Source organism: Carassius auratus, chromosome 38 (assembly GCF_003368295.1).
Source record: "Carassius auratus strain Wakin chromosome 38, ASM336829v1, whole genome shotgun sequence".
NCBI lineage: Eukaryota > Metazoa > Chordata > Actinopteri > Cypriniformes > Cyprinidae > Carassius > Carassius auratus.
The window spans coordinates 6355356-6372167 of record NC_039280.1 but is presented as its reverse complement, the minus strand read 5'-3'; the positions used below and the strand labels follow the sequence as shown (position 1 = coordinate 6372167).

General features: G+C 35.8%; 2 protein-coding genes across 2 annotated transcripts; one reads left to right on the top strand and one right to left on the bottom strand.

Annotated features, from left to right (window-relative positions):
- The first annotated feature begins 357 nt into the window (after positions 1-357).
- sav1 (salvador family WW domain containing protein 1) lies at positions 358-7560 on the top strand. Its single transcript, XM_026223668.1, has 6 exons — positions 358-491; positions 572-806; positions 1684-2142; positions 4660-4930; positions 5015-5164; positions 6505-7560. Exons 2-6 carry the CDS (start codon positions 713-715, stop codon positions 6716-6718), a joined length of 1188 nt encoding a protein of 395 aa, XP_026079453.1. The 5' UTR covers positions 358-491; positions 572-712; the 3' UTR covers positions 6719-7560.
- Positions 7561-7667: 107 nt separating this feature from the next.
- On the bottom strand, positions 7668-16550 carry atl1 (atlastin GTPase 1). The gene is made up of 14 exons (XM_026223667.1): positions 16376-16550; positions 14167-14417; positions 13918-14052; positions 13197-13301; positions 12967-13017; positions 12497-12553; positions 12282-12374; positions 12055-12193; positions 11816-11943; positions 10966-11022; positions 10780-10851; positions 10272-10703; positions 9105-9119; positions 7668-8974 (listed from the first exon to the last, which is right to left on the bottom strand). Exons 1-14 carry the CDS (start codon positions 16407-16409, stop codon positions 8861-8863), a joined length of 1683 nt encoding a protein of 560 aa, XP_026079452.1. The 5' UTR covers positions 16410-16550; the 3' UTR covers positions 7668-8860.
- Between the last annotated feature and the right edge of the window lie 262 nt (positions 16551-16812).

The following is a 16812-nucleotide window of genomic DNA, read 5'->3' as shown; positions in this document are numbered from 1 at the left end:
AAACAAAACAAAAAAAATGTGAAAGATAGAGGGAAATACTTCGAGAGTCAAATATTTCCCACAATGCTTTGCTCCTATTAGGACCTGGTTTAGGGAATGTCTGATCTGGGATCAGGCTGCTGTGGGGAGAGAGCGATCCAGAGAGACTTGGTCTGGGATCAGGAGAAGGGGCAGTTAAATAGAATGGGAAAAAAAGATCTCATTAACATGCGTTTGTAAGTAAGCTGTTTTTGCGATACTATTAAACCTTTTTGACTCTGAAAATAAAGTAAGCTGGTCTGGAATCTGGCAGTTGGAAGTTATGGATCCAAACTGCTGATCTGAGATCAGGTGGCGAGGAGAGATCCAGTGAGAGCTGATCTGGGATCAGACGGAGATTGAGGGCTGGGTTGGGTTGAACATATTCAGCTGGTAAAAGTTTTTGTGCGCTTTTCTCTCTGGGCGTAATTTGGACAGCGCGCACAGGGAGCGCTAATTAATCATCGAAAAATGTTCGTAATGTTCGACTAAACACCAGAAACAAGGACACGTTCGCTAAATGCAAACTAATCGCCAGTGTTTATGTTTTCAGTCTGTAGCCATGATGACTCCAAACTAGCTATCGGGCTAAACGCTCCGAAATGGACTCGGTTTTGTGTGTCAGTGCGAATCTAGAACCGGATTTCAGGATGAAACCGAAGTCTAATCGATCCAGAATCGATTCGGATTAACGATGCTCTCTAGAAAGAAGAGTAAAAACGAAGCGTCCAAGCCAGCAGAAGTTCAGGGAAAATATGTGAAGAAAGAAACCTCCCCGTTGCTGAGAAGTGAGTAACTTCAGTCAGTCTGCCTAACAAAACCCACAAAATAGAAAATAAGACTATAATAATAATCTGCATTTTTATATAACGTACTCTTTATGCGTATTTTGGAGCATAAAATGTTGTGTCTGCATGTTTATTTCATTAAATGTAAATACAGGTCGAGTTTCGTCACTGTAATTGTTGGTTAAACAACTGACAGTAACAATATGTACACACCGTTACATATTCTGTCAGCCTAATAGATGTCTGTTGTAAACCTGTGAATATCTTTAGCAGTTTTTAAAAGATAATGTGTCTCATTTTCATATTTAAAATTTTAATTTGTGTCATTTCATATACAATTTTGTCCTCTTAAAACATCACACTTAGTTTATATTTAAAACAAAGGATATTTTGACATACTTAATATGAATAACATCTGTTTGTATTTTTGTTTCTGTTTCTATAATTGTAAGTTATAGTATCAGGGCATAATTGGATGATAATAAATCAAAGTACTCACAAACACACACAAAAGGCAAATTAGCCACAAATAAATTTAGCATAACATATTCATAGATTTCTACTTGTATTGGGGAAAAAAATGTAGAAAATTTTTTAAACATTTAAATCATGTTTTGAGACATTAGAAAAAAAATGTAGTCCAGTAAAATTATTTAAATATGTAACATTCTTTTTGTTTTAGAAACATTCATTCTTAAGACCGTTCTCAAAAAGCAAAGAATTGTACTTTGAACTTTGTTTTCCATCACTCTCACTCTTTCCTGGATAATTGAATTTTATGATAAACTTTATCTTGAGCGTTTTTTACTTAATAAAAATTGCAGAGTATGTTTTAATCCACCTACTGCACTTCTGCCTCTCTTGTGGTCTGTTCCAGATTTGATGCCCTCGTTTATCCGGCATCCAACGTTTCTTCGCCGTGAGCCCCCGTTAGTGGAGCCAGTTCCGGCCGGGGTGTCTGGTGCAAGTCCATATTCCTCTGGATCTGTTGGGGATGTGAGCGTCCCTAAGAGTTTTCTGCGCAATGCCCCTCCACGGACCCCCCTCGAGGTGTCACGTAGGGAGAGTCATCGGCTGTCTGCTCCACCACACCTTCATCGTGATTACTCCCCTTCCTCGCCATCTTACATGAGCGATGCTAGTTCGGTTACAGAGAATGGAGACGGCGGCCCGTTTTACTACCCTCCAGAGCCGTACTACAATAACCAACCCAGGCGGGCACGCAGACCAGACCACTTTAATGAGAACTACAGGTACTATGAGCACAATGAACTCAGCTACCCACGAAACCCAGGACAGCCTCAGACGCCCCAGCCTCACAGTCGCCCACCCCCAGGTGAGTAACACATCATCTGGCATGCAATAACTCTACATGCACAGACTCAGATGCATTATAAAAGATTAAATTAGAAACATGACTTGTCACTCTGTACTATAAATATACACTGCCATAATGTCTCTATTTATGACACCATATGATGTTGACTGTATGAGACCGCTTAGTCTCCTCTGTCTAAATCAAGTATTCACATTGATCTGGTCAGCCAACCCATATATGTACATGTATCTATATGTGTATTTGACCCTCGAGCACAAAATGGATGAGTAAATGATGACAGAATTTAATTTTTTTTGGGTGAACTATCCCTTTAATTTTTTATTTTTTAAATAATGATGCACCATGTCTTTGCCCCAATTTTTGGGCATTACTGCATTTATAGAGGTGTTGCCTTGCATCATATTTTTTGTCAACAGTCAACTGTATGAAATGTAAGATGACGTACAGTTCTGGGCAGCGAAGCCAGTGGGTTAACTGCATTTATTAAAATATTTTAATCAAGTTAAAAAAAAAAAATTAACATGTTTAACTGAAAACTTAAATATAAATATATATACACAGTAGGTTTTATATCAGTGCATATTCAGCAGTGTCTAGTACTAGACATAAGTAAAAATTTGTGATTTGTTAGACTTCCAAAAAGGGCAATTCCTGGAAGCCAGTTTAACAGGAGCATCTGTAACCTTAATAGCCCAATTGTTTGTTGTTTTAAGAACAATAGTCTTTATGATTATGACTGCATACACAAAGCTTGGCAAGACTTCATGAGCAAAGGAGAATAATGTGCTGAAAACCAAAAGTGAATGATCGGGACTGTCCAACATTAAGAAGAACCGTGTCCAAACAACACATAACTACTGCATAAGGCTGCATTTATTTGATTACAGTAAAACCAGTAGCATTTTAAAATATTGTTTTGATTTAAATCAGCTGTTGACTATTTAAATACATTTTTAAATGTAACTTATTCTAATTTAATAATAATAATAAAAATAATAATTATAATAAATAATTTATTTAATTAAAGTGTCATGATCATAACGTTTGTGCAGTTCAACATCTACCCTGGCCATCTCAATACCTGATTTTATTATTATCAAATTATTGCTGGCAGTTCTGGAGAGAAGCGTTAGATGCCGATTCCATCCTCTAACTTTTTTAAAGTAACTAGCGAATGTTCTGAGGGGTGGCTTTACACTGGAGACTATTAAAAATTAAATGAATAAATTCTAAGAAGGTTGAAAACTGTATTAAAGGCAAATATAAATATACACTTTATGGATGATAGAATCATTTGCCTTGAGTACAGCTTAACCAGCCATTATGAGGGACATGACATTTTGCTGGTTTCTATTTTTGAAGTGTTAGCCGTATTTGAATGTATAAAATGAATACGTAAGTGTTCAAATACTTTTGGTACAAGTATATGTTTCTGGGTATATGAGTGAGACCTCTAGAGCTATTGAACAGGAGAAGAGATGTGAAACTACACTGACGTCATCACACATTCCAGCTCTTGACTCACACACACACACACACACACACACAAACACACAGTTCCCTCACAAACATATGCTCATGATTAAAGCTGGGTGGTATAGCTAAAATCATGTCTTTATATTATTTTGTATTATATTTTATCATATTATATTTCTTGTGTCTTGATACACTACTGTGAAAAAGTTTTGGCGAGCAAGATTTTTTGAATGTTTTTTTAAAAAACTCTGTAATGAAGACCAAGCCAACATTTATTTGGTCAGAAATACAGTAAAACCAGTAGTATCATAAAATAAATGTTGTTTCAATTTAAATCTACTGTCTATTATTATTATTTTTTTCTTCAATGTAATTTATTCCTGTGATGGCAAAAAAGCTGATTTTCCCGTCTTTACTCTCAAAAGTCATTCTAAGTGATGATTTGATGTTCAGGAAATGTTTCTTCATATTAGACTAGACTATTGTTATTATTATGTATTTTTGTGGAAACCATCATACATTTTTCCAGGATTCTTTGAATAATATAAAGTTTAAAACATAAAGTGAATGTTTAAAGTGATGCCAACAAGTCATTAGAACAGATTCATAAAAATTAATCATAATTTATAAAGACTCTACTAAAGTTTAAACAAGAGATGAGATATAAACAGTGTTTCTCAGTTTTATTTTGCCAGCCCTGCTCAGTCCATGATTTTCTCCTATTCTCACTTTGGCTCAGTATACACAGAGTTTCTGGGCTGTCACTCTCCTGTAGTATTTCTCATTGTGTGTGAAAATGAGAGAAATGTGGATTTTTTTTTTTAGTTGCCCTTTTCTTCACCCTACACTGATGTGTTTTTCCTTGTGCTGAACTTTTCATGGTCTTCTGGGGTTTTTTGCTTTATATTTGACCCTGCAGCTGTGGCTTGTTGTTTTAAAAAAATTAAAAATAAAAACGAAATCTCATTGTAATGCACACACTGAAATAATTTCCTGCATACAGATCTGTTATACTTCCATGTGTTTGTTGTTTTCTAGCAATCGGCCATGTGCCGGCGAAGTCGGTGGGTAATCTGACGACCATGAGTGGGGAGGAGGCGGCTCTTCCTCCTGGCTGGACTGTTGATTGGACGATTCGAGGCAGGAAGTATTACATCGATCACAACACAAACACCACTCATTGGAGCCATCCGCTGGAGAGGGAGGGTCTTCCGCCGGGCTGGGAGAGGGTGGAGTCAGCTGAGTGTGGAGTGTATTATGTTGACCACATCAACAAGCGTGCCCAGTACAGACACCCCTGTGCTCCCAGGTGAGTGTCGAGATGTCCCAGTACATTCAGAGACTATTTAGTGCCATTTTTTTTCTAAAATACACCATTTCTGCTTTTACTCAGTGTTCCACGTTACGACCAGCCCCCTCCCCCGCCAGTCACCTACCAGCCCCGCCCACCAGAACGCAACCAGCCCGTACTGGTACCAGCAAACCCGTACCACACAGCCGAGATCCCAGACTGGCTGCAGGTGTATGCCAGAGCACCGCTAAAGTAAGTTTCTCATTCATGCATTCATTGTCACACACTGTCAAAGTTTGGAGGGTGGCAGAAATCTTTCACATACACTCCGATCTGCACCAATGGGCGCTGCGGTTGGAGTCAGCTTCTTTGGTTGTGATGGCAGTGCTCTAATTTGGCCACATTGGCATGATGTGCCTATAGATTGTTTAGCCGACAGCCGATATAAAGCCGATATAATTTTTCAATTATTATCAATATTTAAGAAATGTGAAATAATTTGACAATGGATTCAAAAATAAATGTGTAATAGAAAGATACTTTAGATGACAGGATTTTTCACAAATAAATAAATATGTAATAAGAATATAATTAAATAGAAAGTAAACACTGTAACCAACAGGGCACTCAGCATTCTGAGAAGTTTGTGTGCATTAGGAATCATATTTTTCAAAATAAAGCCAAGGTAACCCTCATTTTACATACAGCACACAGTGAAAATGACATGAATGTGACAATGGGCAAATGTATAAAGCGCAGCATAATTTGTAAATAAACATGAAAACGTGATCATGTTGGATAACAATACACACGTCACAAGATCTCACAGCTGGATTTGACTAAGTTTGCATGGTTTGTGAAATTAAAAGTTCATTAGGCATTCAAAGATTTGTTTACATTTTATAAATGCGTATTTGCTTAATGCTGACGACAAATGAGAAAGTATTATAATGTTTGCCTTTCTATTACTTATAGGCCTAATATAAAAGCAGTTGTTATTATACTTTATGTATACATTAATTCCTTCGTTTAACTGTTCTATCTAATTATTATACAGACTTCTATCCATATTAGACAGAGGAACAAGAGAGAGAGTATGAGCACTGTGTGCGCTCAGGTGCTGCCACTCTCAGCGCCGTCAAAATAAAAGTCCCACCTCAAACACATCGGCCAAACAGAAAAACTTATCGGCAGATGCCGATATTTGAAAAATGCCATTGGCGATATATCGGTCGACCACTATTACTAATTAATTTCAGTTGTATTTTTAGTAATATCAGTACTGTACAGTAGGTATCTGATACAGTAGGTATCAGACCGTTGTCAAGTAAAATTTATGGTTTTAAGTTTGTTTGTTTGTCATATAGTACACAAAACCCTTCTAAAATTGAAGAGACTAGTAATGGGACACCAGCAATGCTGTTTTCATCATTAGCAGGGATGCCGGTCAGAAGATTTCTCAATTAAAAGTTTTTTTCCCCCATTGGCTGGTTTCTGGAAGCCATTAGAGGCTGTTTACTGGTTGATGGAGTCTGTTAAAGGCCAATACCATTAACCTTCAATCATATTAGTGTGTTTGTGCTTTGTCTCAGGTATGACCACATCCTGAAGTGGGAACTCTTCCAGTTGATTGATCTGGACACTTATCAGGGGATGCTGAAACTGCTCTTCATGAAGGAACTGGAGTGCATTGTTAAATCCTATGAGGCGTATCGACAAGCGCTGCTCACCGAACTTGACACGCGCAAACAGCGGCAGCAGTGGTATGCCCAACAACCAGCCAAAAACTTCCCTCCTAAAATGTGACTCATGTGAGACGCTCCCAAACTCTAGCCTTATCAGTGCCTTAGCTGCTGATGCAGACTCTAATGTACTCCCTCAAACAGCTCCAAATATAAGCCCAAAGAGAAACTTTACATTTTTACTCCTATATATCCTTATCAGCCATTATACGGCTGTGTGTGTTCTGAGTCCATGCTTGGTTTTGACAGTGTTGTGAATGTTTGCACATGCTGAGAGTGTGTTTCTTTGTGCATGTCAGGACTTTGAGGACTTTACTCCTTCTGCATTATCATTTTGGACAATCACAACTATCAGTTATCAATGTTTTATTGTTTAATCATACTTTTATTTTCAATTATAGTTTTGCTTTTAGGGTGAACCTCATTAAAAAAAACTCATCCAGGTCACATTTCACCTCAAGAAAATGAAGCTGAATTTATGGTTACTTAAAGCAGCATGAATGAATGGTTTGACATCAAATATGATTAAATAAATTATAAAATGCTAGTTTTTCAATTACAGTAGTGAGTTTTTTTATATTTGAAATAATGCAATAATCTTCATGGTGCTTCATTTTCCTCAAGTAAATTGTATATTGTTGTTTCTTGTGCTTTGTTTTTTCTGGGAGGGTGAAATATGACTAGAAGATTTCTTTGAGGTTCATCCTTTAAGGTTTAGGTGGATTCCTTTTTTAAGGAATTTGCTTCATATATTTAAAGATGAAACTTTCAGGCAGACTGGTCACTTTGTATGAAGTGATTGCGTCTGCTGCATTCTTTTTTTCAAGAGGTTATTGCCTGTATTTTTCAGTTATGTCTGTTTGTAAAATCTATTTTGAGCATCACTAAATAAACCTGGACCTTGTATTGTGTGTGTGTGTGTGTGTGTGTGTGTGTGTGAGAGATGCTAATCTACTTTAGATTATAAAAGTTTTTTGTTTTTTTTACCATTATCCATATTAAACTTTGTTTGAACTTAATATATGTAAGCAGAACAGAATACTATACAAGTATGTTTATTTTAATCCTTGAATATTTCTTTTTCTTGCCAATCAAAACATTTTTTGCAGCTTTCGAGTAAGAAAAGAAAAGCATTGAAAGCTGCTCTTCAATTCAACATTTTGGAAACAAATTGCTACTGTTCAAAAAGCCAATCCTCAGTAGTTTCACAAAGGTTTAGCTCAGGTTAAAATGTGTTCATCTATGCTTGTGATCAATTATGTATGACTCTAAAGACCTGGGGCCTCATTTAATAAACTTGTAGAATGACCCTTAATATAAATGTACAACAGTTTCCAGAAAGTTCCCATGATTATAAATTTTCTATATATGCACAAAATGGTTTTGCCTTAAATTTCGATTTAATCAACTCCATCAACAGAATGCCCACAAATATCACTTTATGATTCAAAAGAAGTCTTTATAAATGAGCCCCTGGTCTTTATGGCAGCCCATAGTCATTCAAGAGCGTTAGCTGAATGCATGTTAGCCTGATAAGAGCTAATGAAACTAAATTTATGATGCTATGAATGTCGGATATTCTTGTTTATTTTTTTCATTCAAACATACTTGGTAAATGTTCTTTTCATACTCAATCAGACAGGAGCTGTACTCACTTGGCTGCAAATAGCGGCCCAGGAGCTCTACCATGATGACCATTGAGGGGAGCAAATGTGCTGTATTTTCAGGTGTGATGCCCCAAACATGATGAGATGGACGATAAAATCTCTGAAACACATCATCTGGCCCCTGATAATGACCATAACTTGTGTTTTTAAACATGTAGTATTTTATTACCTTATAAATAGCACTGAACTCAGCATACAGTACGACATTGATTACAAAATAAGCACAGGCTGCTTTCATGTGAGTGTCAGAGAGAGAAACCGTATTTACAGTGAGAAGATGGCAAAATGGTGAACTGTCAGAACTAATACTGTGATTTTCTAACGCAGGCACAAGCAACACGGTCAGACCGAATCTTTTCAGTCTGATTCTCCACACCGTCTGACCATGGGCCTGAGCTGTAGGTGCAGGATGTTGCTGTGGTGGGTGATTGTGGCGATATGTTCCTGATGAAGCGTAGAACAGTCCCACGTCTCTTTCTCTCTCTGACTGTACACTCCAGTGTCACTGTCCACAGTGCGTCTGCGTGTACTGTGTGGGGTCAGTTTTGTTTCTTGTCCTGCTTGGGCTGTTGGGCAGTCTGGTGTCCAGGGAAGGCGTGATTATACAACTGCCTGTGGTGTGCTGCTACACTGTACAGCTTATTAAACAGAGCCTGAGGGAGGTGGACAGGAAGATACGACATGTTAATGTGAGATGTCTCTGCATGTCTGTAAGATGTTGTGAAATTGTTTTTGTCTAAATAGGTAAGTGTGTTCAGGTGGGTGCAGGTAAACACCCCTTACCTCATTTGTGCTTCCCTAAAACAAAGAAATGAGGAATACAGTTAACCAATCTGTAATAAAAATGTGACCTGATTTTCCATCTATATATCTACAAATTTGACACATTTTTTATTGTGATCTATAACACATCTTATTTACTTCTCTCTAACAACTGTTCTATTAATTTCCTGACTGCATGTTGTCTTAAAAAAGGCTTCTAACACTAGCTTTCTCTATTTCTCTGTATTTTTCTATTGTATGTACTTGGTTTTGTTTTGTTTTCTGTATATATGTATAAATATATAAATATATATATATGTATAAATATATATATATGTATATATATATATATATATATATATATATATATATATATATATATATATATATATATATATATATATATATATGCATAAATATATATATATATATATGCATAAATATATATATATATATGCATAAATATATATATATATATATATATGCATAAATATATATATATATATATATATGTATAAATATATAAATATGTATAAATAAATATATATATATATATATACTGTGTACTTCTAATATTTTAAGCGAAGATTTTAATCCACAAAAAATGGTGATCAAAAGATATATATTAAACATTTAACTTTTAATTTGCATAAATATATATATATATATATATATTAAGTAGTATACATATTTTTTTATTATATCAATTACTATTATTATTGTTTATACACTACCATCAATAAAATTGTCATTAAGTTTTTTTAAAGAAATTAATACTGTTATTTTGAAATGATGCATTGAAGTTTAATAAAAGTGACAGTAAATATTAAAATACAGAAAATACTATATATATATATATATATATATATATATATATATATATATATATATACACACACACACACACACACACACACACACAGTATATAAATGCAGTTTTTGTTGTGGTTGCTGTTGTTGATAAAAAAAAAAATCCATTTATTAAAATATTAAGCAGCGCAGATGATTTCAATATTGATACTAATATCAAACTTTCCTTAAGCACCAAATGATAACTGAAGAATTATATAACACTGAAGACAGTAGTAATGGCTGCTGAAAATGCGAAACATTTATATAAATAAACTATTTCTATGCATACTTTATAGAACAGTAAGTATTTATTTCCTCTTAAATGTTGTGTTTTACCTGATCCCACAGCGCTCCGGCCACCTGGTCAATGACGGCACCCAGTTCTCTGTATTCTCCTGAGTAGCGGATGTACGCCCAGGTGCACAGAGTGATGAGCGCGAAGCCCAGCACCATGTTGCAGATGCTTGCGATGATGTCAACCCCCACGAACCCCGTGATCCCTGCGGCCACATACATCACAAAGATCACCACGAACAGCGTTGCGGGTGTTCGTGCTGCATGGAAGATGTTCTTGGAGTCGTTGTGCTTGATGTACTGCACAAACAGCTCGTCGATCTCCGCTTCCAGCTGCTGCAGGTAACGCCGGCTGAACTCCTCTCCACCCATTTTCTTCACGCTGCGAAACAATGTCAATGCCTCGTCACGGATGGCCAAGTGACGTGCCTGCAGCTCGCTCGGTGCGAGGAAAGGCCGATCTCCTCCACTCACCTTAGGCGTAAGACATGTTTGATGAAGAGAGTACACAATAATACGACCAGAATGTAGCTGTTAGGATCACACTCACCTCCTCCATCTTCTTGCTGTAAAGATCTTTAGCTGCAGCCACTGCAGCCAGATTATTTGCTTCTGCTGTGGCCTGTGGACACAAGCACACTCTAACCCTGTCATACTGTATGATGCCAATATATATTAGGTGTAGTTACTGTGTGTCAGGCTGTGGATGGGGAGTGTGTGTGTTAAGAGCTCATACCTGTAACATGGATTTTGGATGTGGCAGCTCCTCTCCCTGGTAAATCTTGATATATGCCTAAAATCATAAACAGCTGCTCCGTTCACTCAAGGAATTCCACATAGCAAATAAACAACTGTAAACTGCATAAAAATTAGTGGTGCATGGTTGGTACCATACTGGTTGCTGGTAGTAGATTTTGTAATATCAGTTAATATTAGATTTATAGTTTCCTCTAAAGATGTTAAAAGTAATCTTTAGTAAATTAATTTACTTCAAATTTAAAATGCTAATTTGCAAAAAAGTATATTATATATAAACCATTTGCAGATTTTATAAATATTTTTGAAAGAAGTCTCTTATGCTCACCAAGGCTGCATTTATTTGATCAAAAAAAAAACCAGCAAAACTGGGACATATTATTCAAATTGTTTCTATTTTATTATATTTTAAAATGTAATTTATTCCTGTGATGGCAAAGCTTAATTTTAAGCAGACATTTCTCCAGTCTTCAGTGTCACATGATCCTTCAGAGCGATGTCTAAAACTGTTTTGTTTATCCAGATTATTTGATTTGAAAGCTAAAAAGAACAGAATTTATTTTATAGAATTTTTTTGTTACAATGTAAAAGTGTAATGCATTCTCGCTGAATAAAAGTATTTAAAAATATGTAAATAATAATAAAAATAAAATAAAGCGTATATATGTCAATTTAAAAATTATTTATACTTTTTACATATAAAATTCTTATATTCTGGCTCGCTATTTATGAAAATGTTGTCAGCAGATGGATTTTTTTTATATCTTAATAAAAAGGTCTTCCCATTTCATTCCTAGTAGTAGCTAATGCACTTCTAACAATACTATTACCTTGAAGTACTCCAGAAGTCCACGGCAGGTGATCTGACTTCCATTGATCTCTTTCACGTCCAGGTTTTTGGGGAGTAATAACCACGGAACAAGCACTTGCAGATTATTGATAAAATCTTGATCGATCTCTGAAACACATGATTGGAAACAGTGTTTTTGAATTTCACAGTTTAAGGAAGCCAACATAGCTTCCACATATTTGAGCTCAGCCACAGTCTACTGATTCTCTGTAGTCATACCCCTTAATCTGCCGTCAAAGTTTGGGTTTGTGGCCACCTTGAGTCCCGGGTGTGGCATGAGGAAACAGGAGATGTTGGTGAAGCAGGAATGGATGTGTTTCCTCACGTTCTGCAGCTCCTCATGTTGATTCTCTGAGATCTAAATATAAACACATGTTGTGGTGGTTATGATTTGAGTTTTTTTTATAAGTTAGCCCTTCCATACTTCCATATATTAACCTCCTGACCTTTAATCTTTTCTCCAGAAATTTCATCCCTCCTTCCTGTCCATAGGGAAACTCATATGGAAAGCTCCAGTCCCGCACCAGAAAGATCATTGACTTGTGTAAAAACACATACCAGATGAGTACTGATGTTCATTCATCATATAGTAGTATAATGCACAAAAGCATTTCATAAAGATTTCATTTCATGTTCTGAAACATTAAAATACAGCAAATACCTGAAATGGTTTGAGGAATGTTTCTTCCATGGCCAGTCTGCCATATTCAGTGAAAAGCTATAAAAAGTCAACAAAAACAAAAGCATTTTTAAAAACACAAATAAATTTTTTATAGTTATTAATTTTTACAGTTTCACTGTACATAAAAATAACAAAAAAATGCACTCTAAATAAATGTCTTTTCAAAATATTTATTTCATACCAGTGACTTTTCTGATTAACATTAAAAAAACATGGCTTACAGGCTTGTCAGGTTTAACTAACTTCAAGAATAAATTGGAATTGCCATATTGTATTTATGTATTTTTTATAGTTCTGTTTGTTTTTATTGTCGTCTTGTAATTACACAGCACATTTTGGTATACTCTGTTTTTATAGTGCTTTATAAATAAATATTTAATTAGTTTAGTATAATTCAACTGTGATAACAAGCACAGTTCAACTGCATTGCAAGTGATCTCTATCTCTACCTGCAGATGCTGAAGATCATCTTCCTGAACGTTCTGAGATATGTTATACACCTTGAAAAAGAAGAGATGACATCAAGGTTCCACTGAATTTCATTGAAAATATGATGAACAGACATGTTTAAAGGGGTGATGCGATTTCAGTTTTTCATTCCTCTTTGGAGTGTTACAAGCTCTTGGTGCATAAAGAAGATCTGTAAAGTTGCAAAGACTAAAGTGTCAAATCTGACTACCTGCATAGAGCTGATCATGGTACTGAGGGCAAATACAGTAGCTGAGTCACGGAGAGTGGACTGGCTGTCAAAGGTCCCCTGTGTGTCCATTAGCAGCACTGCCACCTACAGAATAAAACAGTATAATGCATGTCTACACACTAATGGTCCTCAGAAAATTTGCTCTGGTGTTTAGTTTCATTTTCACATACATGGCTGAGTTACAGGCTCTGCTTACACAAATACATTAGATTATAGTTTCACTTAAGTCAAGAGAATGACTATAAACTATTGTCCAGTCAGTATGTTAACTACTTTTATTCAACAAGGATCCATTTATTTTATTAAAAGTGACAGTAAAATAATTCATAATGTAATTAAAGATTTAGAAGACAAATAATTGCGGTTCTTTTGGACTTTCTATTCATCATACAATACTGATAAAAATATATAATGCTTTTATTATTGCGAGTAATTTAATCAAATGTTTCTTGCGCAAGAATCAGCATATTAGAATGATTTCTGAAAAATCATGTGATGCTAAAGACTGGAGTAATGGCTGTCGAAACTTACATTTTGCCATCACATATTTTAAAATATTACATAAAAAAATATATATATATATAAAAAGAAAACATTATTTTTCATTGTAAGTCACTTTATTATTTATTTGTATTATTTGTGATTATTTTTAATATTTTGATTAAATTAATGCAGCAAATTGGTTAGGGTTGGTTCTTACCTTGCTACCATCTGGTTTGTCCACCAGGAAAACTTCGCTCCAGATCTGAATGCCAGTGGTCTCCCGCTCTGAGCCTCCTCTCCATGAGAATCCTGTCAGTGGATTATCTGGGTCCCCTAGCCACTTATCACTGGCCTGAACGCAACACACATATTACAGATTACTCAAACTTCAAATAGAAGCTTGTTGTGATTTGGAACTAGTCTGAGAGAAATAATAGTTTAGACTATGAATTAAAGGCAATCACACCTGGCTGTACATGTAACGCAGCATGAAGTCCATGAGGAAGGATTTGCCCTTGCGGAAGGCTCCTGCCACAGAGATGGCCACCACCTCTCTGTCTCGGACCTCTTCAGCCAGCAGGATCTTACTGAGCGCTGCCTCGTCCAGCTCGAACGTGTGGTCATCTTTCACCACCAGCACCTGCACTGGACGTGCCCGTCCGTCTGTCTCTTCCTCCTCTGAGCTCCAGTCATACACGTTCTTATCCACGAAAGACCCTGAGCACAACCACATTTAAATATGTTAGTCCTGCTATTGCAGCAACTGTCAAAATGGTAACTGGTAACCATAGACATCCGGCGATGTAAGCAAATCGCAACCGACAGAGACGTCATGGACTGTTAATGCTCTTAAAGCGGCTGCTTTTCAATCCAGTGCTTTATATGGATCATAATTTATGGGTTGCACTGATACCTCTATATCAAATTACAAAAGTAAAAGTGAAAGTCTGCGCTTAAGTACACTGTGTGGTGCAGTGTTATTTTAGTATTCATTTTTATATTAATATTTCAAATTTGTTTTTGTTTTTGTTTTATTTTTCATACAAATATTTTCATTTTAATATAAATTTAATTTTGGTCATATTATTAAGTACCTTAATTCATGTTTGTTTCAGTTTTAGTTTCACTTCCATTTCGATTTTTATCTATTTACATTTAGTCATTTTAGTCCTTCAACTTAATGTGTTGGACCTGACTTACACACACACACACACACATATATATATATATATATATATATATATATATATATATATATATATACATATATATATATATATATAAGATTTTTAAATTAACAGATAAAAAAAAAACATGTTATTAACAAATTTAATTAGCATGTTTTTTTAATAGTTAGATTTAGTTAACAGTAGTCACTCTGGTAGGGTGTGTGTGAATTAATGGAGCATTATTCCATAATAATCATCTATTTGACAATTAAATTAGGCCTAACTTCACATTAGAGATGAGTGATCATAAGATAAATGATATGGAAGAGCATTTCAGTTACAATGACTCAACATAAAAAAATGTATTTCTTTTCTCAATCTAAAATCCTCTTGGGACAAATTGTGAAGTCATGGTTTAGTAACGCTTAATGCAGCAGACAGTCCTAATGGAGCTTTAGTGATGATCTTGACCTTTGTCATCAAGGCTAGTGAGATGTTTTATTGGTTAAGAGGTCCTGAAGTACATCTCACACCTAATGTAACAAAAAAACTGGTTGTCAAGCATTATACCAGCTGCTACCTTAATGGTCAATGTGTTTTTAAGCATAATACAAGTATGTGAACTAGTAAAACACCAGGTTGTTCTGGAGGACCTGCCCTCTAATTGTCAAACATTTCTTAAATGCAACTGAACAGTAATGAATATTCATAAAGGACATTTTTAGGCCCAATTCAAATTTAAGTGAGTGATGAAGCTGTTCACAGCATTACATTTACTATTCTGGCATTGGTTATCACCAAAGCGAAACCAATAATGTCCCAACACTGTAATTATTCTACAGTGTTCTCTCTCTCTTGCTCTCTATCATGTCATATTCACCTGGTCAGGCCTGGTTAGAGCAGCAAACATTCCATAAGGCTAGCGTGTATATTATATAAACCAGCATCTCCTCACAGGCCTGTAGCAGATTTACAGAGCTCTGCTTAGGTGGGTCACTGGCATCAATGCACATCACTTCACACACAGTCAAATCACTTCAGATTTGAACCACTGCAATGTAGAAAAACAGTGTCGTGTGATCTGATAAATTTGCCTGAAACATCAGTATCAATAACACAAGGAAATACTATTAAAAATAAAGCATATTATTGACTGGGATGTGTAAGAAATGGGTTGGTGCATTATACAAACGAGCACGAATCTGTGTTCCCACAGACATCGCAATACTGCAAATATCACATTGCTTTTCAATATAGATGTTACAGCAGTACAAAAAAAAAACAATCTGTCATCACGACCACACGCACAGATACAGGGCGGAACAGGGCTGTGGTCCGGACCACATCTAATCAGCTGATTTAGACAGGGGAAGAGCATTGTTTTTGTTTGTGTTTATTTGTGTGTGTTCCTGAACATACAGACTCATAATTTATAGAATCGCACAATAACCCGTCTCATAGGCTGTCTCACGTCTGGATCGCTTGTTGTTTTAAAAATGGACTTACCCCAGCTGTCTCTGTCCTTTTTGTCTCGTGCCATGTCTCACTGGGTGTTTTGTTCCGTATTCGGGTCGGTTCGGTTCTAAACGGCGATCATGAGACGAATGCGATGCTGGAAATCAGCTGCCAGTGATGGAGGCTCATTCTAATCTGAAACAAATGTGCAGCGCACCATTGGACCGCCTTGTGGCGCTGTGTAATAATTTAACTAATGGGCGGAGCTTAAAGACCCTGACGCTGTCTCTAATCGGTCAGGAACGGCTGGTCTCATATTTTTATTTAGTATTTTTGTTCATATCAGTGTCATTATCTAGGATTCAGTTATTATCTAGACCTATCCACACTGAATCCCTTGGCTTAGAATAATAGATTTAACAATGTTTGCCATTTACGCTTAGAAAAAACAATTTATAACACTTTTTTACATTAATTAGTAATATAAT

Excerpts from the sequence above, each read along its gene's own strand:
- sav1 (XM_026223668.1), top strand. The coding sequence starts at position 713 with ATGCTCTCTAGAAAGAAGAGTAAAAACGAAGCGTCCAAGCCAGCAGAA. Across the intron at positions 4,931-5,014 it reads AGACACCCCTGTGCTCCCAG|TGTTCCACGTTACGACCAGC; the intron begins GTGAGTGTCGAG and ends GCTTTTACTCAG. Across the intron at positions 5,165-6,504 it reads TATGCCAGAGCACCGCTAAA|GTATGACCACATCCTGAAGT; the intron begins GTAAGTTTCTCA and ends GCTTTGTCTCAG.
- atl1 (XM_026223667.1), bottom strand. The coding sequence starts at position 16,409 with ATGGCACGAGACAAAAAGGACAGAGACAGCTGGG. Across the intron at positions 12,375-12,496 it reads CATTCCTCAAACCATTTCAG|TCAATGATCTTTCTGGTGCG; the intron begins GTATTTGCTGTA and ends TTTTTACACAAG. Across the intron at positions 10,704-10,779 it reads ACAGCAAGAAGATGGAGGAG|GTGAGTGGAGGAGATCGGCC; the intron begins GTGAGTGTGATC and ends CTTACGCCTAAG.